This window comes from Penicillium macrosclerotiorum, assembly GCF_028827735.1.
Source record: "Penicillium macrosclerotiorum strain IBT 26536 chromosome Unknown utg000008l_segment0_segment0, whole genome shotgun sequence".
NCBI lineage: Eukaryota > Fungi > Ascomycota > Eurotiomycetes > Eurotiales > Aspergillaceae > Penicillium > Penicillium macrosclerotiorum.
Window position 1 is genome coordinate 502,445 of NW_026643087.1, and position 25,603 is coordinate 528,047.

General features: G+C 47.3%; 9 protein-coding genes across 9 annotated transcripts; 4 read left to right on the forward strand and 5 right to left on the reverse strand.

The window, feature by feature from the left end:
- Positions 1–123: 123 nt before the first annotated feature.
- N7462_008376 (D-hexose-6-phosphate mutarotase) lies at positions 124–1,199 on the forward strand (the record flags this gene model as incomplete). The annotated part of the gene is made up of 3 exons (XM_057080091.1): positions 124–366; positions 441–755; positions 813–1,199. 3 exons carry the CDS (start codon positions 124–126, stop codon positions 1,197–1,199), a joined length of 945 nt encoding a protein of 314 aa, XP_056930419.1.
- A 376-nt stretch (positions 1,200–1,575) lies between these two features.
- On the reverse strand, positions 1,576–3,348 carry N7462_008377 (putative choline transport protein; the record flags this gene model as incomplete). Its single annotated transcript, XM_057080092.1, has 3 exons — positions 1,576–2,429; positions 2,498–3,126; positions 3,182–3,348. The coding sequence occupies 3 exons, from the start codon at positions 3,346–3,348 to the stop codon at positions 1,576–1,578; spliced, it is 1,650 nt and encodes a 549-aa protein (XP_056930420.1).
- A 1,918-nt stretch (positions 3,349–5,266) lies between these two features.
- On the reverse strand, positions 5,267–6,658 carry N7462_008378 (transferase family-domain-containing protein; the record flags this gene model as incomplete). The annotated part of the gene is made up of 2 exons (XM_057080093.1): positions 5,267–5,754; positions 5,797–6,658. 2 exons carry the CDS (start codon positions 6,656–6,658, stop codon positions 5,267–5,269), a joined length of 1,350 nt encoding a protein of 449 aa, XP_056930421.1.
- Positions 6,659–9,021: 2,363 nt separating this feature from the next.
- On the forward strand, positions 9,022–10,477 carry N7462_008379 (uncharacterized protein; the record flags this gene model as incomplete). The annotated part of the gene is made up of 4 exons (XM_057080094.1): positions 9,022–9,133; positions 9,171–9,218; positions 9,290–9,318; positions 9,395–10,477. 4 exons carry the CDS (start codon positions 9,022–9,024, stop codon positions 10,475–10,477), a joined length of 1,272 nt encoding a protein of 423 aa, XP_056930422.1.
- Positions 10,478–11,558: 1,081 nt separating this feature from the next.
- Positions 11,559–13,393, forward strand: N7462_008380 (putative MFS multidrug transporter; the record flags this gene model as incomplete). Its single annotated transcript, XM_057080095.1, has 3 exons — positions 11,559–12,259; positions 12,312–12,558; positions 12,623–13,393. The coding sequence occupies 3 exons, from the start codon at positions 11,559–11,561 to the stop codon at positions 13,391–13,393; spliced, it is 1,719 nt and encodes a 572-aa protein (XP_056930423.1).
- A 4,427-nt stretch (positions 13,394–17,820) lies between these two features.
- Positions 17,821–18,493, reverse strand: N7462_008381 (Allergen; the record flags this gene model as incomplete). Its single annotated transcript, XM_057080096.1, is given in 3 exon segments — positions 17,821–17,896; positions 17,926–18,297; positions 18,312–18,493. 3 exon segments carry the CDS (start codon positions 18,491–18,493, stop codon positions 17,821–17,823), a joined length of 630 nt encoding a protein of 209 aa, XP_056930424.1.
- A 422-nt stretch (positions 18,494–18,915) lies between these two features.
- N7462_008382 (AMP-dependent synthetase/ligase) lies at positions 18,916–19,533 on the forward strand (the record flags this gene model as incomplete). The annotated part of the gene is made up of 2 exons (XM_057080097.1): positions 18,916–19,113; positions 19,192–19,533. 2 exons carry the CDS (start codon positions 18,916–18,918, stop codon positions 19,531–19,533), a joined length of 540 nt encoding a protein of 179 aa, XP_056930425.1.
- Positions 19,534–20,088: 555 nt separating this feature from the next.
- N7462_008383 (uncharacterized protein) lies at positions 20,089–21,651 on the reverse strand (the record flags this gene model as incomplete). The annotated part of the gene is made up of 3 exons (XM_057080098.1): positions 20,089–20,699; positions 20,752–21,462; positions 21,531–21,651. The coding sequence occupies 3 exons, from the start codon at positions 21,649–21,651 to the stop codon at positions 20,089–20,091; spliced, it is 1,443 nt and encodes a 480-aa protein (XP_056930426.1).
- A 1,418-nt stretch (positions 21,652–23,069) lies between these two features.
- On the reverse strand, positions 23,070–24,569 carry N7462_008384 (uncharacterized protein; the record flags this gene model as incomplete). The annotated part of the gene is made up of 1 exon (XM_057080099.1): positions 23,070–24,569. The coding sequence occupies one exon, from the start codon at positions 24,567–24,569 to the stop codon at positions 23,070–23,072; it is 1,500 nt and encodes a 499-aa protein (XP_056930427.1).
- Between the last annotated feature and the right edge of the window lie 1,034 nt (positions 24,570–25,603).

A 25,603-nucleotide genomic window follows, 5' to 3' on the forward strand; every position in this document is an offset into this window, starting at 1 on the left:
TTGGAAGGTCAACGCGCGAGTGGGGCGAGCTCCGATCCCCCGCCATCATCTCATCACGCATCACGCATCGTCCCGCACTTCCACTCCGCCTTCCTTCTCCCTTCCACTCTAACCAACCTCATCATGGACCGCTCCAAGAAGCCTTCTGCTATCGGCGTAGGAGCCTCCCTCCCACAGCCCACCGTCTCCACCAATGATGGAACCATCGAAGCTCGCTTGCCCTCCGGCGAGTCCGTCACGGTGTACCTATACGGCGCCACGGTCACCTCGTGGAAGGCCAATGGCCAGGAACAACTGTTTCTGAGCGAGAAGGCTCATCTCGATGGCTCCAAGCCGATTCGCGGTGGCATTCCGCTTGTTTTTCCGGTATGATTTTTTGAATTCGACGCTTCCTCGATGCCAATCCTCACAAGCTAATAATCTTCGTGCTTCATGTCTAGGTCTTTGGCCCTCCTCCCCAGAACCACGCGACTTCCCCGCTTCCGCAACATGGCTTCGCCCGTAACTCCATTTGGGAGTTCCTCGGCAAGTCGTCCTCAGAGTCTGGTCAAGGGGATTTCTCAGTGAAGCTCGATTTCGGTTTGTCGCACGCCCTGTTGACCGAGGAGTTCCGGAAGGCATGGCCATACGAGTTTGGCCTTGTCTACAGTGTCACGCTCACCAAAGACACACTGGCAACCGCTCTACAGGTCACCAATGAGGGCAAGGAGAACTTTGAGTTCCAGGTGCTGATGCATACTTACTTGCGTGTCGAGGTATGAATATCTTAGTGCTGCCTTACTTCTCTGGGTCCATCTCATTAACCGCAGCAGGACATCTCAAACATCCGGGTCAAAAATCTCGAGTCCAAGACCTATGTTGATAAGACCCGTAACGCATCCTCCCACACCGAAACCTCCCCCGCGCTTGCTATCACCGAAGAGACCGATCGCGTCTACCAAGATCTCGACCCTGCCAAGCCAATCGTTGTCTCCTCTGCCTCAGATAACAACCCCTTGTTCTCAATTTCTCGCGAAGCTCTGGGCGATGTCGTGGTCTGGAATCCCTGGATCGAGAAGGCGAAGGGAATGTCCGATTTTAGTCCAGATGAGGCATACAAGAACATGATCTGTGTCGAGGCTGGATCTGTCGCTACATGGCAAACTCTGGAGGCTGGTGACTCCTGGTCTGGCGGACAAATCATCAAATCCCGTCTGTGATTACAGCTTATGGCAGCCATCCTCTGAAATCGGGATTCCCATTCAGTATGCATGATACGTTATGACCTCAAGGTGCTTCATTATTTCGTGAGCTTCTTAAAATGAATAGAACTCCATCAGTCTCTGACTATGGGTGGCTTCTTGTCCTAATGGATACTGATAATGCGGCGTAGTCGAAATCATACACATTTGGTGCTCTCATTGCTATAAACATTCGTGAGAGCGCACGCTATACTCTCGAAAAAAAGCATCAAATGACATAAATATACAATATATGACATAATATCAAAACAATCATCGAGACAAAAACAACCCCCAAACCACCCTGCAGTCATACAAGTCATGCTTCATCACACCGTTTTTTTCGTAGATCCGCTCACCTCACATGTATATGATCATCATGACAAGATGTAGGCGACGGACTCGCAACGTCAATGAAAGAGCGGCGTCCCTCCTTGCCCGTCTGGAACGCGCTCAATCTCTCCGCGGCCTCGAAGCTATATTGGGGGCCCTGATATTCATGTCGGGCCCGGAGAACCCACCACAGCGTTGTTAAAGCCATCAAGCCTGCAGCAATAACGCTGGTGTAGTTCATATTCTGCGCGGTGGCGGGAAGAACGAGCGGGAAGCAGAAGAAAACAACGGTGACCAAGATATACGCCAGCGCAGCAACATTGACCACCATGCCAAGTTTCTGGCCCATATAGAAGGGCCCAGGGACCATGTTGCGTCGGCTCGACAGGACGTGTGGCAGGATGGCGCCGAAGTAGGAGAGCGTGCTCAGTACAATGAAAGATGATATGAGCGCCTGAAAGGCCGTGGTGCTGCCGACATAGATACATCCCAGACAAGTGACAAGTACGCTCATGGCAACTGTTGCGCGAACGGGGCAGTTGAGATTCGGATCCACGTGAGCAAAATAGCTGGCGAAGGGAGTCGCGTTGTCTCGAGCAAGACTCCACCACATGCGTCCGCCAGTGACGAACGTTCCGATCAAGGTTGGGAACGTGGCCAGGAATAGGACTGCTATGAGGCCAATTGCGCCAGCATTGGAGCCTGTGGCCTGTCGATAGATCTCGGCAGTGGGGAAGAAGCCAATCGGACTGCGGTATACCGCGTCGAGGTCTTCAATAGCATAGAATAAGGCCACCAGGTAGACGAAGGAAGAGACGAAGGCAGTCAGCATTTGCAGCATGATACCCTGAGGTACCTTTAATTCGGGCTTCGGCACTGTGGAATGGGACATTAGCCAGCTGGATACTCCCTATGCTTTCGGTTCTATAGTCCTCACAACATACCTTCCTCGGATAGATGGCTGATACAATCAGGGGTTCCAACTGCAAAGGCAGCGTTCAACAGTCCTGTCATAAAGCAAACCCCATCGGACCATCCACCAGTCATATTATGGTATTCCTTCCAGACCTGGGCGCTGCTGGCATGCTGCTTCGGCATCACAGCAAGCACGATTACCGTCACGACCAGGCCGCACATTGATAGTATGAGAGAGATTCGATTGATGTGAGGGATGAAGCGATTTCCAAAGCATACAATGGCGCAGCAGGTCCAATTGACGATTTGAAAAACGATGAAAACTTGCCACGCATGCCAGTCAACACTCGTGTGTTTGAGAAGGTACATTGCCACCGCTTCATTCCCCAGCATCGAGCTCATCGATGACGCCGACAACAGCCATGCACAGGCGTTCAGGTAACCGGTGAAGAATCCTGTCCTGCGACCATGATTATGACTTATCACAGAGGACCAGTAGTATACGCCGCCCGCAGAGGGCATGGACGAAGCCAATTCTGCCAACGACGCCGAAATTGCAGTATAGAAGATGCTAACAAGTACGAGACCATAGATCACGGCCATCGGACCGCCATTTTGTAGGGCGACAACAATTGTCCCTCCAGTCGATGCCCAGGAACTTGAGTTGGTCAGATTTCTAGATTCACATCGGATCAAGAGCACTAGGGACCTACTTAGCAATCACAATACCCAAGCTTGTCAAGCTCCACAGGCCGAAATTTCGCTTTAACTCCTGCTTATGACCCAGAGCAGCCTCCAGACGAACCTCATCTATTTCTCCTTTGGTCTTGAGAGGCGTTACTCCGTCTTGGAATGGTGTTGGGGGCGCCGACATCGTCATGTTGTTCTCTGTCCAGTGCGAAATTGCCAGGGGCCGAACATGTGGCGATCGGAGAGATTAAGAAAGAACGGAGGAATAAACTCCTCAAAGACGAGCAGAAAAAAGATTCGTAAAAAAACAAGGAGAGCCCCCGCTCCAGGAACATGACCCATCTTCTTTTTCCACCGGGGCGAATTTGGCTTTGCAACCTCAGGAATGCTGTATGTGAGGGTCGATGCCCATATGGCAGCCACGTGTGGGGGCATGGGTTTGACGCGAAAATCCTACGAGATGGGAATGATCAAGATTCGATTTCTTCCTACACTTCAAGAATAAATGCCGCTAGCCCCTGCGCCTCTGTTCTGGGCAAATTTGGAAGGCCAATCTGCCGGAGTAAAAACAACGGCTATTGGCAATAGGCAAATCGATGGGTGCAGTGGCTCATGCACACAACTGTCAGTAACGGGGTCTGAACTCGAAGAAACAAGGGATCTAGTATTGTTGCTTTCGGAGTACACCGGTTGAATCAGATCCCTGGCCCTCTGCTGACCTTCCTAAAGGCGTGTGCTCTGATGTGCGATGCATCTCATGCACAAGCAAGGGGGATTGGGATTTGGTCCACTCCGAGGGCCTGGATTAGGCCTACTTGGCGCCGATCAACTAGGATCATCCAGGCGCATACAACAAATCGAGAATGACCATGGTACACGAACGCAAGAGAAAAATATATCTCCTCGGAGAGTATGAAAGCGATTGTAATCGTAAGGATATGTGGTCCATAATCCTTGGGGGGGGGAAAATCCACCTAATTGGCTTATTCCATCCAGCGCCTCGTCATACTCAGCTTCTCTCTCCCATTATGCCGCCCCCCTTCCAACATTCCTGTCATTGGAATGCAGTAAGTGCATCTGATTGGTTCCACACATATCCGTTGACCCCACTATGGCTGATCTATATGGCCTTGCTTGATCGATCGGATTTACTTATGCGACCGCGGGAGGAGAGTTTAATAGAACCATGCAATAACACTCGACCTGCTTCAAGTGGAGACTACAAGACACATCGATCGATAGAGTTCATTCCCAATGCAAATATACCCGATGAAAAGAAAAGTTTGTCAGTGTACATGAGAATGAGACCCTTCTAGTAAACGTTATCAAAAGCCGAGGTATCTTCCCTCGCTCAGTCCACTGTATGATTTATCAAATACATACTAGTTGCTTTGATTTGAGAACATGCAAGTCTCCCTTTTGAGACTCTAGTACTCGTCATAGTCACAAAACAGAGCCCTGTGAAACACCAATTCTCGTGTTTCTTGATCGAATTTATGAGCTGGCAAGACAGTACTGTATATTTGCAGGAATTTCAAGTCGACATTCACCCAAATCGCGAAGAAACTCGTCTCCTCGCAGCATCGGCAGCTGGACTCACTTCGTGCTTCGGATATCGCGCATAATCCCACTCTGTTCGGGCCGGAGCTCATTCAGGATGCGCTGAGTGCAGACTCCTCCACGCATGAGGACGTTAGCTTGCTAGACCCGGTGTATACGGCGGATATTCTGAATGATTGGCTTAGTGAGCCGCCGTTTCCGAGGGAGAGGTTTGATATGGAGCCAGGGAACTTTTAGGTGCTCTGGGGCCAGGAAAGGATTAGGATAGATGTTAGGAAGAGGTGCTGGCAGCACACTTGACAGAGCAGAGCGATTAAGAAATATATCCGTAAGTCTGAGTGAGATTGTGCCCTTCTATATCTTCATCCAAGTGAGTGTATGGGTGTGGGCTCTATTTTGCAAGCTTACTATTTTCAGGCTACTGTCCACTTCATCAAAGAAAGAGAAGACAACTAGTTTGACTTCCTGTGGACATACAGTCCATGTCTTACTCCCTGTTTGGTAGAAATGCGGCATGTCTATAGTCTATACTCCGCCCCTTGGGAGAACTAGCTTTCGGTCAGAGTCCGCCACATCTCATCCTCCACAAGGACATCCATATGATCCCTCCGCAGCATAACAATAACCTCCACCCCTTTCTCCCCTTCACCTCTCCGCCTCGGCAGAACAATGACAACCCCATCCGCCTCCATATAACGGCAAACGCACAAAACTTGGCCCCCCAAACCCGGTCCAAAATCAACCTCGTACAGCCCGAAATCAGCCCACGAAGTGATCGTCAGGTCCCCCGAGTTGAACAAGTCCCAGCCTACAAAGAGAGCGCCGGGGTCACCCGTGTGTGTGGCAAGCTCGTGGACCTCTGCGATGTGGCGTGCGTCAATTGTTAATGGATATTGGGAGTTGAGGATTGTGGTGCAGATTTCCGCGAGGGAACGGATGGGACTCTCGTCCGCCGCCGTGAGTGCCGGTGTGGAGAATTCGGCGAGGGCGTAGATGATTGCGTTGCCTAGATATGGGGCGTCGGGTGGGGAGAATGCTAGTGGTAATCACTGGCGCGCATTTACTGCTGTTACCAGACGGCTGGTTTGATCGATTTCCCTCGAGAGGCTCCCGGATTTTGTTCGGACACGCGTGATTGTGGTCCAGAGGAGTGCGTTCAGGATCGTGTTTGTTGAGGATGGTGTTGATGTGTGTTTGGCCAGCAAGGACTTTAACGTATCGATCCAGTTAAGTGAGACTGTAAAGAGCTTGCATGCATAGGAAGAAAATGTCTCGGGGACAGCGGGAGGGAGTCTCGAATACTCGGGGTGTTTCTCGAACAGCCCGTCTGTCGAAGTGGACAATGTCTCAGCGAGGTCATCCGCAAGCGCCGCCGTGAGGCGCTCGCACCTCCTCTCAAACGAGCTGGGAATGGCCCGGCCAGGCTCTGCGATAGCCCTTCCCCAGTGTCGTATAATCTCTGAGAACCCTGCGCCATCGACAGCGTTATGATGCATGCAAATGCATAAGCCGAGCCCTCGATCCGCGAAGCAGAACGTACTTGCCGCGAAAACAGGGGCTCCCGCTGTGTATGGAAATTCGTCTATCATACCGAGCACCGGCCATACGGTCTCTGGAATTGACTCGGGTTGTATCCCGTTTGCGGAAATGGTGTCGTACGAGATGTCTATCGTACCCTTGTCGATGAGAGTTGGCGTAGTGTGTCCATACCATCGGATCTCGAGAGAATACGGTTCTCCAGCCGCTGAAGTTCTTGGTAGGACTCGACCGGAGAGCCACGGGATCTCCTTTGAGATAGCATTGAGCCCAGACTGCAGAAATTTGGTACTTTGTGCGCGTTGGTTTGTTGCATCTTCGAAGACTAGGACAACCCGGATGTAGCTCCGCGGCATCAAGGCATCGATAGGGGTGAGCCCCTCGATGGAGGTTGAATGGGTCATACTATCCTCAAATACTGCGAATAACTCATAAAAATGGCCGGAGCGTATTTTATTGATTCGGGCAGGATTTATAGTGAGGGATAGTATTATGCAGGCTGGCTGTCCGGTGCCGCGGGCCCGAAGTGCCGTAGGCTTCCCACCACGGTGACATTCATTATCATATTGATATTCGACAATATCCTCTTTACTGTGATACAGTAACAGCGTGTTAACGAATGTCTTTAGAGCGGGCTTACCTTTTACTTTATAGCAGCATAATCGCCGAGGGGAAGTTGTAAAGGTACTACTTGTCAGCGTAGTAGGCTGTCCGCATATTTCCTACATACGATTTGCGCGCGAAGTTGGCCCGATTACCATCAAGTATTATGAGCTCGGTTGTTCTATAACAGAAGTGATAGCGTGTTAGGTTCTTAACGCAATCCCTAGATCTAGTGTTTAGTATATTTGTATTGCTTGGAAATTATAGTTCCCTTGGGTCGCTAATACATTTACGAGACAAGGTACCGTAATAAATGAGAGTAAATAGTAGTATCGAGACTAGTACAGAAATATTGATATTCCGGGGCTATTCTGAATATCATCTAGTGTCTCCTGGCGGTGAGCCTAGGAAATCACTCACAGAGTGGAAGCGGTTGCACCGATTTTGCAACGAGGCTTGTTTGTTTAGAGCTATTATGAATATGGGTTTCGGACAAATTATGACTGTTAACTAGAGGGTATATCTTCAAACGCAACGGCGCGAGAGTTATTTTATTGCAGCAAGCACAGCCAAGAGAGCCTTTTTTAGGATGACGCCCTTGTTGCGATAATTAGTCTTTCAATGCGCACGACCATAAGATGGTGTATCACGATAAACCAAGAATGCCTGCTACTATGATCATTTTTGCATCATTTTTTCTATATGAAAATAGTGGCGAATGATGATCGAGGCAATATAAAGAAGCCAATTATGAACTTGGGAAATGAGAGGTCTCGGGTGTTGTTGCCGTTTCATAGGGTCTTTAATTCTGTGGCATCAGACTATCCAAGCCTTGGCTTCTCAGACCGTAGAATAACTACTCACTAGTCAATTCAGGTCCGAGTCTGACATCTTAAATTTAGAATTTTGGGCTTGACTATCGAATTCTGCAACGTGATGAGACTGATCACACCGAGTTGGTTGCTCATTAAATTTACCAATGGAAAGAGCGTAGGCAAGAATGCTGAAGGCGCCTGTTGCATGTACGTACATAGTGAACATTGATTTGAGACGTTCAGTCCTGTGGGATCCTAAAATTGACGCCATGGGCATGTACATATTCTATGGATGAAGTAGACCTGAATGGACATCAAGTGCTCTGCTCAGTAAGCCCTACTCAGCTCGGATATCGCGTTAAGGTAATTCAGAACTGTCGATCCTGCCTCAAATAATGTGTCTAGCATTTCCTTTGGGGGGCTATTGGGACTTAGCTTGGCTCACTTTGCAGATCAACGCTCCGATAATCACCAATCAAATTCCGCGCCGCAAGGTTTACGCGCCCGCTTTGGAATCTGATCTGTCACTCTGATTGTCATCTCGATTGCTTTGACTCGAGGGGGCGCAGATCATTGAGTTCTCACCATCGTGAATACGGAATATTCCGCCCCTGTCTACTAGCAAATAAGGGCTATATATCGGGAAAACGATCGAGTGCAAAAAGATGTTACACAGGCCCCAAAATTTCGTTTTCTTGTTGAAGGCGCATTCAGATAAATACCTTGTTATACTTTGTGGTGTGGCACCAAGAAAAAGCAATATGAGAAGGAAGAGATAATTCCGAGGCCTGGATCCCTGTTGAATGTGCTTTTTCGCCCTTGTACCGTGGGCTCATGAGATCTTAATGGCAAAAGAAAGATATAGTGAGGAGTCCGGCGATGCACAGTACTATTGATCTCCCATTACGATCTGCATTCCGAAGCCAACTGCCATCTAGCTGGCAAGGCGGTTCTCTGCATCCCTTGCGTCGTGACCCATTTTCTCCTTGCGTTTTACTGGACCCTCCAGCCTAGCACTGACATTTGAATGATGGGGGTGCGTGATGTCGTAGCCTTGGTTTGCACTGGTTGTTCGTGTTAAGTTTCCGATACCCAAGAGTTTATTCGTGCTCACCGACGATTGAGAAGCGACTGCTCTCCAGCAGCAGTCTTATCGGTGCAAAAGCACCGTTTTCTCTTTGGAGCTCACTCTCCCATAATCTCTTCAATTATGCCTATTACCAGCCTCGGAACCGATTCAAGTGCTATCATTGCTTCTTTCCCGGTACCTATGGCACAATATTCTTTCACCTCCCTAAAGGCTTGAAGTCTGCCTTCCCCAGGGAGCAACATTTACTCCATCCATCAGGATGGGGAACACCTCACCTACACCACATCAGCTTCTTGTAGAAGCTTTGATCTTTTGGAGCATAGGTGTTGTCCTATACATTGGCCGAATGTATGAGCAAGCCATCCATCGCTGTCAAATTTCGCAGCGAATCTATATGCTGATGAGAAGACAGGATCTCGCGGATAATTGCGAATGGATCGATTAAGCGGTTATTCTGTACGAATTCACCTGTTCTTTCTTCTGGCCCGACAGATAGTTGAATACTGACTACTTATATCACGGTTCAGGGGATGACTATGTTATGACAGGAACTTTCGTGAGCTTACCATCTCATTCAGGCTATCCTTCCGTGGTGAGGAAATCTTGCACTAAATCAAGTTTATCTACCACAGATGATATATACCACGCTCCTTGTACTGATTCAGATATCTGCACGCTATGCAACGAATCTTATGGACCCCAAAGACTACGGCCCGGTCTTATCCGACCCAAAGCAAGTCAGTGACCGCATTTACGGGAGCAAAATTGTGATCGGATTAGAGCAATGCATGCTATTCTCGACCTGGGGCGTCAAGATGTGCATGTTGATACTGTATTGGAGGATCACGCAAAACCTGCGCTCTAATCTATACATCAAAATTTTGTCAGTGTATGTGGCATTAGGATTTGTGGTCATCATGATCACCTATTACGCAGTATACTGCCGCCCATTCGAACAATACTGGGCGATGCCCGTCGAGAATATGCAGTGCGCGACATATCAGTACTATTCCATTACGCAGGCCGTGTTCAACATATCCTCGGACGCTGTGATGTTTGCCATCCCGATCCCACTTCTCATCAAAGCGCAGCTCAAACGACGACGAAAAGTCCTCCTGCTTGGGGTCATGAGCCTCGGCCTCTTTACGATAGTGGCTGCCATCTTGAATAAGTACTTTAACTTCGCATCTCCATTGACGACAACCTACCAGATTTGGTATATACGGGAAGCAAGTACTGCAATCTATGTTGCAAATTTGATGTGCTGGTGGCCGCTCCTCCGGAAACTCTTCGGTCTCAAGGCATTTTCATACAATAGCAACCGTGGGAAGCGCGTGGGTCACGGTAACAACCGGAACAAAGACGATAGTACCTACGGGCCCGGATCACAATCGCGCCCATCCTTCTCCCTGCCACGCGCTTTAAACTTTATGCGATCTGGGATGCGAACAGCAGCGAACGGCGCGCACCTTGCTCGGCACGACAATGAACATCGCTCTAGCCAAGAGGCGATTACACAGGCTTCAAGCGACTTCATGGATGATTTGCATCGGGTTGAAGCGGTACCGCTTGAGGAATGGAATAAGAAAAACGACCGGGCTTTCAACATCGAGGAACAACGGGAAAGGGGGACGAGTCAGGAATCTATGTCGATGTATGATGCTGAACGCTCCAAGGGTCCATTGCAGAAAGACCATATTCCTAGCAGGTATTGATGACATTTCGAAACCGAGTCGAACCCAGTGCAAAGCCTTATCTTTGGTCTTGTGGCCTTGGTTTCTAGACGCTGTTTGCTGCTTTTGCTTTTCCCATTGCTCTGGCCATTTCTTTTATACCCGAAGCGAATTAGTGTGTCTCAATATGGGTTCCAAGGAAAAATCAAGATTTCTTTCCCACACAATGTATGCAAGCTATTATGATAAGATAGAGGATAGTCGATAGAATTATAAACAGACCAGGTATCAGAGGAATGTCAACCATGGTTCATTTCCCCAGAAAATGCCGCAAACAGAAAGCCCGGGTGGGGGTCAATACCCAGTTGTGGTAGATATCCCGTTACATGAGCGCCGATGATCCAGTGGTATGATGTTACCCTCCCATGTGACAGGTAGATACCCGGGTTCGAATCCCGGTCGGCGCATTTTCTTTTTTATCATTTCTGATTTTTTGCTTGTTTGATGTTGGAAAAAAATCCGTCATAACTCTGCTGTAAGTCCTTCTTAGGATGGAGATTGGGAATGGGGCTTGATGGTTAGCATTTTCACAATAGTTGGAATAAGCATCCATCTATCCATCTTTCCTACGTATATTGGCACCGTTGAGATAGATATTGAATCTACGTAGTTCGAACATTCCAACAATCCCGATGGTTAAGCAGATGTAAGTACTCCGTCCAGTCAATAAGTTAGACCAGGACCTTTCACTCTTTTCGCTCTGATCTTATTTTTATCAAGAGCCCTTTTGCGCTACCTTGTCAAAGAATGGTCAAGCCCCTCGACGGACCCCCGACGCTCGGATGTCCGAAGAGTCGGAGAGTTGAGCGGCGGTTAAGTCGGCATTCCGCAGACCGGTTATGGCCAAACCCACGCAGGTGTGGGGGCGGCGATGGTGTCAGAACAAACGTCTTTTGCCTCTCTGCTTGTCTCGTACGAGATTTCAAATATTATCGATCGGATCGCACTCGTTGGCCTGCACAGTCGATGTGCCTGGTCCCGTTTTATTTGCTGCACCGCGTATAGCCTCGCGGAATCCAATCCCCGCACGTTACACACGGGCACGCGACCGGGGTCTTGGCCGATGAAGAGCTCCCCATACGAACATGCGGGCCACCAACCCCACCCCGAGGAGCCAGAAGACATCCGGCTACCTCATCACGATGGTCAAGTTTCGCCGCCAACAGATTTGTCTGGTCAGAGCGATGAGGAAAGTATGGATGCCGCCAACGGTAGCTCGCCGGGGCGGAGAACTATACAACCTACGCCGTTGATCACCAACCACCGGCGCTTCCCATCAGTGGACGAAGATGATAGCGACGATAATCACGATGGAGTTCTCAGCGCAGCTGACGTAGAGCATGAAAAGCCGGTGACGTGGAGTTCGTTACCGAGGAAAGGGCAGCTGGCGATTCTGACCTTCGCCCGTTTATCGGAGCCGCTTACCCAGACCTCATTGCAAGCCTATATGTTCTACCAGCTGAAATCGTTCGATCCATCCCTACCAGACTCCACCATCTCAGCACAAGCAGGAATTCTACAAGGCAGCTTCACTGCTGCGCAGTTCCTGACTGCAGTCTGGTGGGGTCGCCTGGCTGATGCGGAATGGATGGGTCGGAAGAGAGTTCTTCTGATCGGCTTGCTAGGAACCTGCATTTCATGTCTGGGCTTTGGGTTCTCCAAATCCTTCGTGACAGCCGCCATCTTCAGAACTTTAGGCGGAGTGCTGAATAGTAACGTCGGGGTGATGAGAACCCTGATCGCGGAAATAATCGCCGAAAAGAAGTACATTTGACACGTCATGTTGATGGAGATCTCCAAGCTAAGACCTTTCTAGATACCAGTCCCGTGCGTTCTTGCTTCTACCAATGTGCTTCAATATCGGCGTGATCATTGGTCCTATTTTGGGCGGATCACTGGCCGATCCTGTGAATAGTTTCCCCGGCCTGTTTGGCCCGGGTTCTCTCTTTGGAGGCAAGAACGGCGTATCGTGGATGGAACATTGGCCCTATGCTTTGCCAAATGTGCTCAGCGCGATTTTTATCTTTATGTCGTTGCTCGCCGTCTTTCTAGGCTTGGATGAGGTAAGAAATATCTGTCTCATCCCAAGTTACTGTGTCCCGAAGAGTGTACTCATTTTCTTCCTAGACACACGAGATCGCTCGCTATCGTAGTGATTGGGGCCGCAAACTGGGCAAGAAAATCGTTCGCGCTTTTTCACGGCGACCTCGTTATTATCGACCACTCACCCGATCTGGCGATGATGATTCAGTATACCTTGAAGGTAGTGTTGGCACTTGGTCCGCGCCACCAAGTCCAACCCAATCTCGAACGCCCACTCGACCCCGTCCCCATAAAAGACCAGGAATCAAGCAAATCTTTTCACGAAATGTCATTCTGACTCTTCTAGCGCACTTTCTACTCGCCTTTCACACCAGTGCCTTCAATGCAATGTCATTTGTCTTCCTCCCTACTCCCCGTGCCCCGGAAGGCACTCGCACTGATTTTTTCCACTTCGGGGGAGGACTGGGCCTACCATCCTCAAGGGTTGGGATGGCCACAGCTATCATTGGTCTTATCGGCCTCCCTCTCCAAATCCTTCTTTACCCTCGGATCCAGACCAAGCTAGGGACTCTCACGTCTTTCCGCATGTTTCTTCCTTTCTCTCCCATATCTTACCTCCTAATGCCATTTCTTGTCATTCTACCTCGTGTTGTATGGATTGTTTGGCCCGCCTTTACCTTTGTTGTGGCTTTGCAAGTCATCTCCCGCACCTTCGTCCTCCCTGCAGCCATCATTCTTGTCAACAATTGTGTCACGGACCCATCTATCCTGGGGACGGTGCACGGTGTAGCGCAAAGCATTTCGAGTGCTGCGCGTACCCTGGGTCCATTCCTTGGGGGTGGGGCCTTGGACTAGGCCTCGCAAACAATATGGTCGGCGCCGTGTGGTGGGCTCTTGCTGTTGAAGCCCTCCTTGGTTGGTTCGTGTTATGGAGTATTTATGAAGGGAAGGGTATTGAACGCCCGAAAGTCCAAGATGAGGAGGGTCGCGACTGATTTTTGTTTCTATTTAAAAGCCTCTATGAGTATTTTTGCAGGAAAATTTTCTTTGACCGCCAGGCGGGTATTCTTATAGAGCTTTAGATTTGATAGTGATTTAAATTGAAAATAAAGGAGATGAGCATATGCACTGGAAAATTTCTGGCAACTTTTGGCTTTCCCTTTCCGTTTTAGTGCTCACAGCAAATAAAACCAAAGGCAAGACTCCACAGTAACGCTCAAAAAGGTATAGCCGCCTCTCTTATTGGCCCAATCTCAGGGTCTCAGATATTAGTGCCTTACACCGCCCCCCAACCCTTCCGGGTTGTGGGTGCGCCACACAGTAACCCAACTTCACACAGTAACCCAACATTTTTCCTATTTCCCCTATCTACTACTGCATCCCACTAGTATCTAGAAAGAAACCCTGCCTGTTCTGACGTGCTTCCTCTGCTCTATCTAACGATGCCTGGGATTCCTGTGTAGGTTCTGGTGGTGGTGATGTTCCATACGCTTTCTTCCACTGCTTCCTTACCCGCTTCCGCTCTGCCTCTGTTTCCTTCTCATTTCTTTTAGCAATAGAACGATTTGCATCTCTAATAGAGAGTACCCCTGTTTTGCTAAGCGGTGTTTTAACCTGGCGCTTGGTGATTGGGCGCTGTAGTGGTTGTTGAGCTTCCCTAATCTTGCGAATAGTATCGTTCGCTAGATTTAGGTTCTCTATAGCAATCTTGTTATAATGAAATAACCGGTCAAGATTGCGTTGCTGCCTAGGTGTAAGATCTTCTTGTTGATATCTAGCAATCTTCTTTTGATTCTTCTCTAGATCCTGTATAGATCTAGGCGGCGATTGGTCGATACTAGAAGAAGATATAGGTGGTGGTGAAGGTGTTGAACGAAGCGTTGAATGATACGGTAGTAGATCTGGCGCTAGAAGATCTAGGATTTCTTGGATAGGAAGGCTATTAATAACCTTGCTACTATCGACTGGATATATCCCACGATCTTTAAACGATTCCCGAATGATTCGCTGGTTAAATGCGCGGTTTCGAATATCACCGATTATTCGAAGGAACTCTGATCTTCCGATAGGGCTACCACCCCAAAACGCGTGATCGTTATTCGCTAAGCGGAAGTGTTGCTTATAGCTTAGAAACGGCTTACCGTCAAGCGGCTGGCAAAGATGTGTAGTATGTGGTAGGAATCCTATTGGTAGGATATCGTTCTCTTCGCAAAGGTGTAGGAATTCGAATGTAAGATGCGAACCGTGGCTGTCAAATATTAGGATACGTTTTTCACCTGATTTCGTACGGTCGCATGTTGATTCTATAAAGAATCGAAGCCATTGAACTGCTATATTGTCGGTTATCCAACCGTTTGGCGATGTAGTGATAGTAGTTCTTGGTGGTAGGCCTTCTGTTTGATTAAACCAAGATTCTATAAAGATACCGTTGCCTTTAAAGATAAACCAGGGTTCCATCTGCCACCCGTCGGCAGCGATACACTCGATAGACGTGATATTTTCGCCTTGGTCCGGCTGAGGAAGATCTACTATCTTCCTACTAGTAGTAGAAGATATAACGTTTCTAGATCTTCCTTCGCCTGGTTGAAAGCCGCATTCATCAAAGTTGTAGACTAAGCGTGCTGGTGTAGTCTTCTTGATTGTTTGGGCTAAAAGATCGTACCAATGTTGTAATGCTCCTGGATCTTCTGCTAGGATTCGCTTTGATTCCTTCGTATACTGCTTAGTAGGCCCTAATTGAAGATGTTTAGGAAGCCTATTAATAAAGCGATACGCCCACATCTTGCTAATCGGCGGCTTCCCGACGCGTTGGCATGCACGATTCGCCCACGCTTCTAGTATCCTAGGAGTGATAGGCATATAGTAATCGTTCATAGATTGAATCCAGCGTACTAGAGCTTCTTCTTGATAGGATTCGAGAGCGTATTTAGCATTGCGTTTAGCTATAATAGGCTTTGTTTTCTTCTTGATCCGATCAGAGAGCGTTGTTCTAGGCACGCCAAAATCGCGTGCTAAACGCGCTATATTCGGCTTCTCTTCGCGTGATGCTGCTAAGCAGGCCTCGGCCATACGAGCTTCGTCGAATTTAGGCATATTTAGATAGTGGTTTTGGGTAGGGAAGCAAAAAATAGGGTAGTAGGAAAAGTGACGGTTTATGTGTGGGTGACGGTTCATACGTGGCGCACCCACAACCCGGAAGGGTTGGGGGGGGCGGTGTAAGGCACTAATAATAGTTTTCCCTGTGTAAAACATAGAAGCCAATTTCGAACTCGAGTGTAAATCAGAATTTGCGAGGGTCAGGGTAAATGAAATCAGCCAACCAACCAACCGAGTGTAAATCAGAAAGATCGCGACGACGCTGCGGCCATTCATCAAAAGCCTCTAAACCCCGGCGAATCCCTTAGAATCGTTACTGCAGGGAGCCAATATTACTAGTCCGAAAGGGCAAAAAACAATTTTTCGCAAGCGGTGCTGTGAATTGACCTCTACTGATGCTTGCGGGAGGCCTATCTTACAAGGCACGCTAACAATCAGCATTTTGAGATGACAAACCAGCAACTTCAGACCACCAACCTGCAGCTGGACCAGGGAAGACTTTCTTGCACGACGGTACTCCGGACAGCAGATGATACTGGCGTACTTGAGGCGTTCGAAAATATTTGGCAGGGTACCACGACTGTCTTACCCAATTTTGACAACTACTACATCAGCCGGGAAGCAAGCCACATTTGGGAGTAATGGAAAATTCAGGTGTGCTTGATTCTCAAAATAGCTACATATTTAAACAAAGAGTAGTACTAGCATCGTAAGCGCAAGAGCTAGTTGACGAAGACGGGATCTTTTTTTATTTTGGTCTTTGCGTGCAAGAAGGCGATACTGTAGTCAAATCCCAGACCAGCTGAATGAAACCAAATCATAAAACTCATTAGGAAAATTGACCTTGGTCTTACAGCATAGCAGGCCCTATTACGGCCAGGGAGTCATCTGGTAAAAATTTCCTAAATAATCTAATACAGCAACAAAAGACAAGAATCATCCATGCCATTGTCGATGCTATTGAAAATCCTGCAGATAACCATGCGGCGGCAATCATGCGCGCACCTAGACTAGCATAAGCACCGAAAGGCTTTAAAACACTGTCTATAGCGGCGGTGAGTGTTCTATAGATGACTGTCATTGCTATGCATGCAACGGTGATAAAAACAGTCGAAGCCTAGGAGTTTTAGTAAATAATACCTAAATTCACCGGGCGTATTATACCTACCAGCGCTATGAGGATTAGACTGATCCTAAGATTTGTAAAAGACAAGAAGATAGATACTACTGTTAACACTAATCCGATACAGAAACCCGTTATCGACCATTGAGAAGCTTTCTTGTATCCCCCGAAGATCTTCTTCCCTAGTCCTAGTATTATTTCTGTGATATCTAAACTTATATTTTCAAAGATACCGGCGAAGTCAAAATAAAAAGAGGCGTTGGGCTTAGTGCAATCCTCAAATTTATCACCGCTTCCTCTACAATACCCTAAAATACTAGCTGAATAGAAACCAGGCAGATTAGGCTAGATGCTGTTAATCAGCTTTTGCGCTCGATTATTGACTTAGGCAGCTGTTCCAGTCACATCGGAAACTTCCGATGAAACCGTCTGTATCGCGTCTGTTGCACTTCCTTCAGCTGTGGTGATGTCAGGAGAGATTTCATTACTAGGGTTGCTAATATCGAAAGATCGACGTAAATCAAGCGATCCTTCTTTGGAGAATCCTGTCAAATTTATCTATATTTTCCTTGTCAGCTGCAGGTATTCTGTGTCAGACGTGTCTCCTACCTTCATAAAATAGAGATCATCCGGCGAGAAGGTTGATGTGCAGCCTGACAACACAACTGCGACTGATATCAAAGATACCAAAGCAAACGAAACCGGTACGAGCCTAGATATAACGTTCAGCATATTCACAACCTAGCTTCTCTTAACTTAAGAACATACTTCGGAAAATGGTTGAGAGATTCAAACTCCTAAATATCAAAAATCAGGACTAGCACAAAGGAGATGATAGAGAAATAAAGACATGTTGAACACATCATTATAGGGCATGCATTTTGAACCAGCTTTCCAGGAGGGCTCCCCTTCAGTTGCTGGTCATGTGGATAGGATTTTCTTTTTGGATATATTGTATTAGGTCCTTTCACAATATTGAGGTATGCCACAGTATGCAATAAGGCTATAGCACAAAGACTGAATGTTGCAGAAAACACTTCGACCAACTTTAAACTCAATCCATCTAGTCCTCATATCCTAGCATCACCGCGAGACTCACTGGCCCTGCAGGTAAGATACCACCTATTCCGTCTACCGTTCTTTCATCAAACGTGTAGGCATTGTTCACGTAACCTCCATCTGAGGAAATAGATGAGCAGGTTCCCGTGGCAGAATCACAGATGCCCATACCATGGACTTATTATTACTTGCTTGTGCAGCGATTGCGGAAACATCAAATCCAGACCATCCGGAGTTTTTGGTAGAACCGAAATCAAATCCCCCCCACGTTGAAGCGTAACCCTCATAGTCGTCAATGGGGATCGTATAGCCTGGTGCAGCCGCCCAGCCTCCCTGAGAGTTCTCGTCGAAAGCAATGTGCTGTGTTTTGCCATCCTTCAAAGTCAATCTTTCGCATGCGTTACCATACCAGCCGTCACGACGGCCATCAGGTCCAATCTTATTCCAAATGACGACGGTCCATGCTTCGGAGCGTTTAGCCCTAAACTCAGAGACATAATGGTAACTTTCAGAGATTTCTGCAAGATTTTGATAATATTGCTCCCATGGGGCTTTCCAACATTTCCTTTATACCCTATTCCATAGCCAGACGCCTCGGTCACATCACCAAATCCAGATTTTGAATATGTTGGACTGGTATTTAGGAGGTTTCTACTGTACAGAAGCACATTCGTCATTACAACAACATTCCATCTGACCTTTGCAAGCCTCCCGTTTCGTTATCTTTTCTCGAGGCATGTGATGGGAAAGCGGTCGTCCTCCGGGTACACCATGCTCTGTATGATGCATGAAACATTAAGTTGATCCTGAAGGACCTCGTTAGCCTGTTTTATGGAGGCTTTCTGCCCCAATACCCATTTTTACAGGACAGTATTCAGCAAATCAATGATGTGAGACAGCCTGGCGCTGAAAGGACCTACTGGGAACAATATCTCGCTCAGGCAAATGATACCATTCTCCTACTCACAGTTGTGGACACGAGTGGTCGCAAGAATCCCCTGAGACCGCATTTCAAGACAGTCTCGGACGACTTCTCTTTTCATTCAACGGACCCTCTGCTTCAGCCTGGGGAAAATCATTCACTTCTGCAGCAATTATAATGGCATATGGCCGTGTTCTTTCTCAATTCACTGGTCGCTCGCGGCCGACATTCTTCTTTAATCATTCCTCTCGTTTTCTAGAGACCTTCAACGGAGACGAAACAATCGACTTGACGAACATGAGCGTTCCGACCATGACTGTGACACCATTGACAGTGGAGATTGAGACCTCATCAACGAAGCTGTCATTGCAGGCTGTACAGGATCATTTAGCCCAGCTCACAAGGTATTCACAGGCTGACAATCTTGATGTCCTTGCGCCCAGGTCAAATTAGCATCTCAACATTATATATTCGGAAGGGGACGACACGCAGGAGATGAATCCGAACCCAATGGAGAAAAATGTGATTCTTCAACGTCATAAACTGGAAGAGCCGCCTCTTGCTTCCCACCATTTTACAAAGACTGAACCGTCATCGAGCTCTTCAACTATTGACAATCTCGACACTTCTTCAATTCATGGCGAGCAGCTTTACTTCAATGTTTTGGTCTTCCCTGGGGGATATCGCAAGCTCACTGTAAGCGGCGATGAAGAGCTTTCGCATGGCCAGCAGGCACTGGCCACCAGATTGATGAGCAGCTTTGTCTCACAGTTATTGGATTTAATCGAGACGTGAAAGGCCATCACGGGAACCTATAACTGATGTATTCAAGCGAGCCTTTCCCACTGGAGGGGATGAACAAGGCGGACTCGGCGAAATTGAAATTTGATCATAGGTGCCAGTATATCTATCATAGATCCAGTGAATCCATATTTTTCCAAGCCATACCTAGATAGCATCAGACTTAAAGAATTCGGAGCGGGCTTCTAGTTTGAATAATTATTTCTATACTCATTAATCACCTGCAGTCCCCTTCCCCTTATAGACCCTTTCTTCCTGGCAAAACCTTCGCCAAAAGACACAAGTTCAACCAGTTCAACATTAAGTTTCTTGGCTCGGCATTTTCATTCGTTTTCTGGTAGGCCGTTATGGCAAAATATTTCAAGTCCCTAGAGATCTGCTGAAAATGCGATCGTGAACTCAGGAGGTACTCCACCCAGTCATGCATGGAACCATGGACGATGACTTCCCTTTCTCGGATTTGGAAAGATACTTGCAATTGAAAACCACAAAGCTCAAACTTGTGCCATGTTGGGTGACAGTAAAATAAATACTATCACAATATCAACGTTAACATTTCTCGGGCTGTTGCTTTTCCGATGATGTGTCTGCCTGGTGCTTCGACATGAAAGATTCCGAAATCTCCTCCAATGATTTGCCTTTTGTTTCTGGAAAGAAGAAATAGATAATAAGAAGGAAAAATGACAGACACCCAAGAAAAACACAGTAGTACTTCCAACCAATACTAGAAAATGCGACCGGATTCACATATTGGTTGGAAAATGCAGCAACCGAATCTGATAAAAGTGTGGTAGCCAGACCTTTTGCGCGAAGATGGAATGGAAGGATTTCAACGGGATATGCGATGAAGAGAGAACCATAAGCGATATCAAAGGCACCAAAAAAGAGAAATAGTAACGGCACAGCAGCAACTCCAGCTGCGGACAAGCCTTGCTCTTTGTAAAGCCCCGTTACTATCGTGACCAAGGCTAGAAAAAGTATCATCAACATAGTAGAGAGTAGCCATAGAGTTCTACGGCCATATTTCTCTGATGCTAGCCCACCAAGAGCAGAGACAATCAGATTCCATATCTGCATGCCAATATTTACCACGGCCTGGTCGCGGACTTTTGTAACACCGACAGATGTAAGGATTGGTGCTAGATAGTAGGAGATGACCCCTATTTAGTGTTAGCAAGCAAATTTGGTTCATAATATGAAGATTTGATATACCATTGCCCGCCCATTCCTGCATAAAACCAACCATAATACAGATGCCTAACATATGCATACTCCCACGACAAGAAAAGAACTTTTTCCATCCATGCGTGGCTGATTTGGAGTTCAATGGAATAAGCGAGCATATCTGGTCGAACTCCTTTTGAACAATCTCGTCATGTTCGTTGCCATTCGAATGATACTTCCGCAGAATGCAAAGGGCTTCGGACTTTCTGCCCGCCGATACAAGCCACCTAGGGCTTTCTGGGACAAACATAAGGCTTATAATCTGGAGGCTGGGGTATACCATTTGCAAAAGGCAAGGTAACCTCCAAGACCAACTGCTCGCTATGTTCAACGTCAGAATGGTCACAACAGCCGATGTAATTGAACCCATGCACCAAGTAGTGTTGTAAATAGCCGTGGCCGATTGTCGCGTGTGCGGATGCGCGATTTCCGTGACAAGCAAGGGGGCAGCGGCAGCAGCTATTCCACTTCCAATCCCTGCAACCAATCTTGTGCTCATGAAAACCCAGCGGTTTGGGAAAACGCCTTGGAATAGCGATGTTATGATGACAATCGTCGATCCAATCCCCACACATTTCTTCCGACCAAGAGTATCAGCAATATATGATGCCGGTATATAAGAGACAAAAGACCCAATCGCTCCTGAGGCGATCATGAGCCCGATAGTGGAAGGGCTGAGATTTTGCGTGAAGATAGTAACTAAATAAAAAGGTAAGCTATTCATTTGCCAAATGGCATGTCAAAATGTATTGGGTTGTTATACTTACAAAATGGCAAAACCTGTAGACCATTGATGAGGCTTCCAACATAACCAGTCGAAGCCCCAGTTGAAAACATGAGAAATATCAAAAAGTTTAGTTTTCGTAAGCCTGGGTCTCTGAGCCACATTTTGGGTAGGTTATCATTAATCAGACTGAGAATGTATGTTCACTCAACTCCCAAGGTTTGAGATAAAAACCGGGAGTTGTTCTCACCGGCAGGAGTATGATATTAATCTCAGTGAAAGGGTATCTTCAGTGCCAATGTAGCGGTTTTTACACTTTGTATCAGTTCCGCATCAGAAATTGGAGATATCTAGGTTTATATTTGGAGGGACCAAGAACAAGATCTATCAAATGCTCAACTCGAACTTGAGAAGCTCCTTAACCTGACCCCCCCCCCTGCCGCTATTTGATGCTTCTAATTTCGAGTTAGACATACCGGTATGCCATGTTGCTCAGGATTTCGGATTGTTGGAATGTAGGGGCTCTGGTGGACGCAAACCTGAACTTGTTATGTCTTAGCGCCAGGAACTGCTAACAATTGCGGTAACATGAAACAAATAGAATTTCAGAAGCATCTTGCTATAAAACTCGAACTGTAGGTAGAATCAGGCAATGGTTACTTGCGAATTGCTATCCGGAGATCTATCGCCTATTAGTAGAAAGAGGCACCACTAAAAATAATCAAGCCAACAAGTACCCCGATGCTGAAGGGACAAATGGTTTCATAGACAATTGACGTACAAATGCCATTGATTGTAGGGTTGAATGTCTGCATGGTACAAATTGAATCATCTGCATCCATGGACGATAAGCTCCTTTCTCTGGGCCCCACCAAGTGGCCTGGCCTTCCTCATTGGGTATAAATGGGCAAGCCGGGGAGATCGGAGAACTTGCCCCTTAGCCAAGAAATTGCCGATCTGATCGAGAAATACTAGTAAGTCATGAGATCTTGACAGAAGGAATGAACCTTGCGGAACTTGCCGAGAATAAAAGGACGAAAAGATTATGATTGCTGATCCGAAATTTGGCTGAATATGGCCAGCTCCCAATATACAATGTGAATTGCTTCACTTGATTAAGCATGGAATGACGGCCGAAGTTTTCGGGACAGGGTCAAAACTACACACTCAGTGATTCAGACTTGAGGCTCTTGATACTGTATTTCATCCTAGTAGCCCAGGGTTTCACAGTATCGTCACTGGGCAGAAATAAAGCCGGATTCAACTTTTACGATAATTGTGAGCTGAATACTAGTATATATCAAATCTTATTCTTTGAGAAAGGTCGGCTTACTATGAGATCCATCAATTCTACACCATGCCTCCAAGGTAGTTTTTTTACTTAGGTACCGCATTCAAAAAATTCATTCAAGCAAGGCAGGCTCATAAAGTTCTTGTTTGAGAACGCAGCAGAAATAATGCTCTTAGAACTAATAGCATTTTAACCCTATAAACATACTAGTGCTAGTAGCTAACTAGGTAGTATTACCATCGCTGAGATCAACCAAGTATACATACACCAATGTACTTGAAGTAGGTATACTCAGAGTAGATAATGAACCACAAGATCATTACAATCCTGCAGAAACTTTGAAACCTTAGATTCATCATGCCAAGCATCATTGTAAGCGGCACTCAGACACATAGATCCTCGGAAAGTACCCAGAAAAAGACCAAGACCAGTTCCTAACTCCTCCCCAGTCACCCATGGGCTCTCCAATTCGAACTCGCCGTGTTTAGGCGATATTATTTTATCGATCACGCCCAAACTAGATATGGATACAGATGGCTGCTCGTTTGGTTGCGGAACTGGCGGGGGATTGTCACCCACAGGATACGGAGGAGTAGCTTTGGACCAGTAGGATGGGGCTAATGCGATATGCTCTTTATCATCACGGATCGTGGTGTAATACCTGGACACATCTTCGACCACGTGAAGGAATTGCTGTTTTGTAAGATTGCTAGAGGCCGTACCCTGTTCGGTTGTGCTAGACGGGACGTCCAAATCAATCACAAGACTGAGTCCAGAGACAGAGTGATACACCGCCGCAGGATGCTTTGAAGTGTTGTAAGGATGCCTGCAGAGGGGTCGTTCGTTGATCAGGGCGTAGTTGATATAGCGAACCTTTCGTTCCCCAGAGGTACGCTCCTGGAGCTTCCTCAGAGTGAGAGCGATAGCAGCGTGGTAAACGTGTGTCACGCTCACTCCGATTGACTTGATTGCATTCAGGATATCTTCAGACTCCTTTAAGCTCATGTTAAGTTCAACTCGCTGATGGCGCTGAGGTGTCTTCGGTCCACGTCGGAAAGGTAACTCCGCAATCTCGCTATCTCCACGAAGCAGACTGTTTTTCTCGTAGATCTCGTCAAGTCGGGTCTGTTGGACGGGTTGCAAAGTATCTGGGATAGATGCGGCCACTCGTAGCGGAGGGCTCAAATTCTTCGCTTCATCGCCGAAATTGGGCAACTGCCGGTCCGGTTGATCTAGAAAAAGAGATGCGTGGTGGAAGAGATTATTGAGCAAATGGAGAGAGCCAATACCGTCGACAACGTCATGCTGCGACCGAAGCACAACGTCAGCTGTGTAGGTATCTGATGAGCTCGGTCGTGTAATGAGGAAGAGCGTCGGTAGCTTGGGCACGGGGGGATCAGAATTGCACCATTCCTGTCCAGTTTGCCCATTGGAGATGATTTGAAACGTTTTATCAAGCCACTCTGCGCAACGCTGGTCATGTATATCCGTGATAGGCTCGTAGATCTTCTTGCACTTGCTGCTCTTCGAGTCAAACTCTACCCATGAGGCAATGGTTGGGTGATCATAGCGAACTTGGAGCCATGCATTTTTGAGAGCATTGATCGGGGCGAGAGAGTGGGTTGTTCGAGGGACGGAAAAGGATACATGGGCAGTCATGGCGAAGAATATCCTGCCGGTTCCTTCAAACCTTCTTGCGAGCGTTGTGTAGAATTGCTCCGCTTCGTCAATGTTGCGCTCCAACCGTCCATTGTCGCCATCCTTCCAATCGAATTCCTTGTGAGAAGCCATTTCAAGTAAGGGTTTCGGAGGATTATCCCGATTTTCGATCGCAATATGCAGATTTGGATGACAGACTAGTCCATGTACAGTAAGCCGCGTGTGGAATGCGGGTGCTCTGAGGCCAGATTGTCGAGGCGATCGCCGTTTTATGAAGAAATTCGGCGAATGGCTGCCAAGTTGAAATTGACGGAGAACCCCAAATTCTTTAAAGTTAGCGGATGGTGGTTCCTTCACTGCCCAACCCGAAGTTTAGCCGGTCAGCAAGACATGAGTCGACATGGGACCGAAGGAATGCTTGAGATCCCTTGCTGATTCAGAAACAGTGCCAGTGGGAGAGGAGCACGCGTGAAGGCTCGGGCGTAGGGGGTCAACTCGGACTACAGCCAATCGTACCCAACCTCGTAGCAAACAGGCCCGATATTCCGTCACGATGGTGTTGATTCGTCGGGGCCTCGGGAGAACTGCGGCGTGAGATGCTTAATTCGGTATGTGGCGCCGCATCTTCTTAGTGTACACACTAACTGATACGAAATCGAGATTAGCTGCGGGGAACTAAACGATCTTGTTTGGATTTTTCCTACTCTACTGTTTTGTACTGTACCTGGCACCATAATTTACAATTCGCAATGCGTTTCTCTGGACATAGTCTGTCAGTCCATTACTAGTAGTACTTAAGAGGTTTTCCATCTTGAAGTTTTGACATTCAACATGTACAGTACTATTCAAGTACTAGTAGTACTTACTAGAGTATTATAAGGGTAGAGCAGGACGAATATATTTCGCAGATGCACAGTGTACTACTAACAGTACTACCACACTAGATATTATTATCACTTCAAGTTGTTCCTTGGTACCTAGGTAGTACTAGTAGTACACCAGGGTGATCATAGCTCAGATGGACTAGTATACTGAACTTACTAGTAGGGGGTAAGACCGAAATTTACAAGTAGACGTGATTAGCAACTTGAAGACGTGGATTGGTCACGGGAAACAAAAGGAATGGCTCGCTGGGATCACAGACATTCAAACGTGACACTAGTACT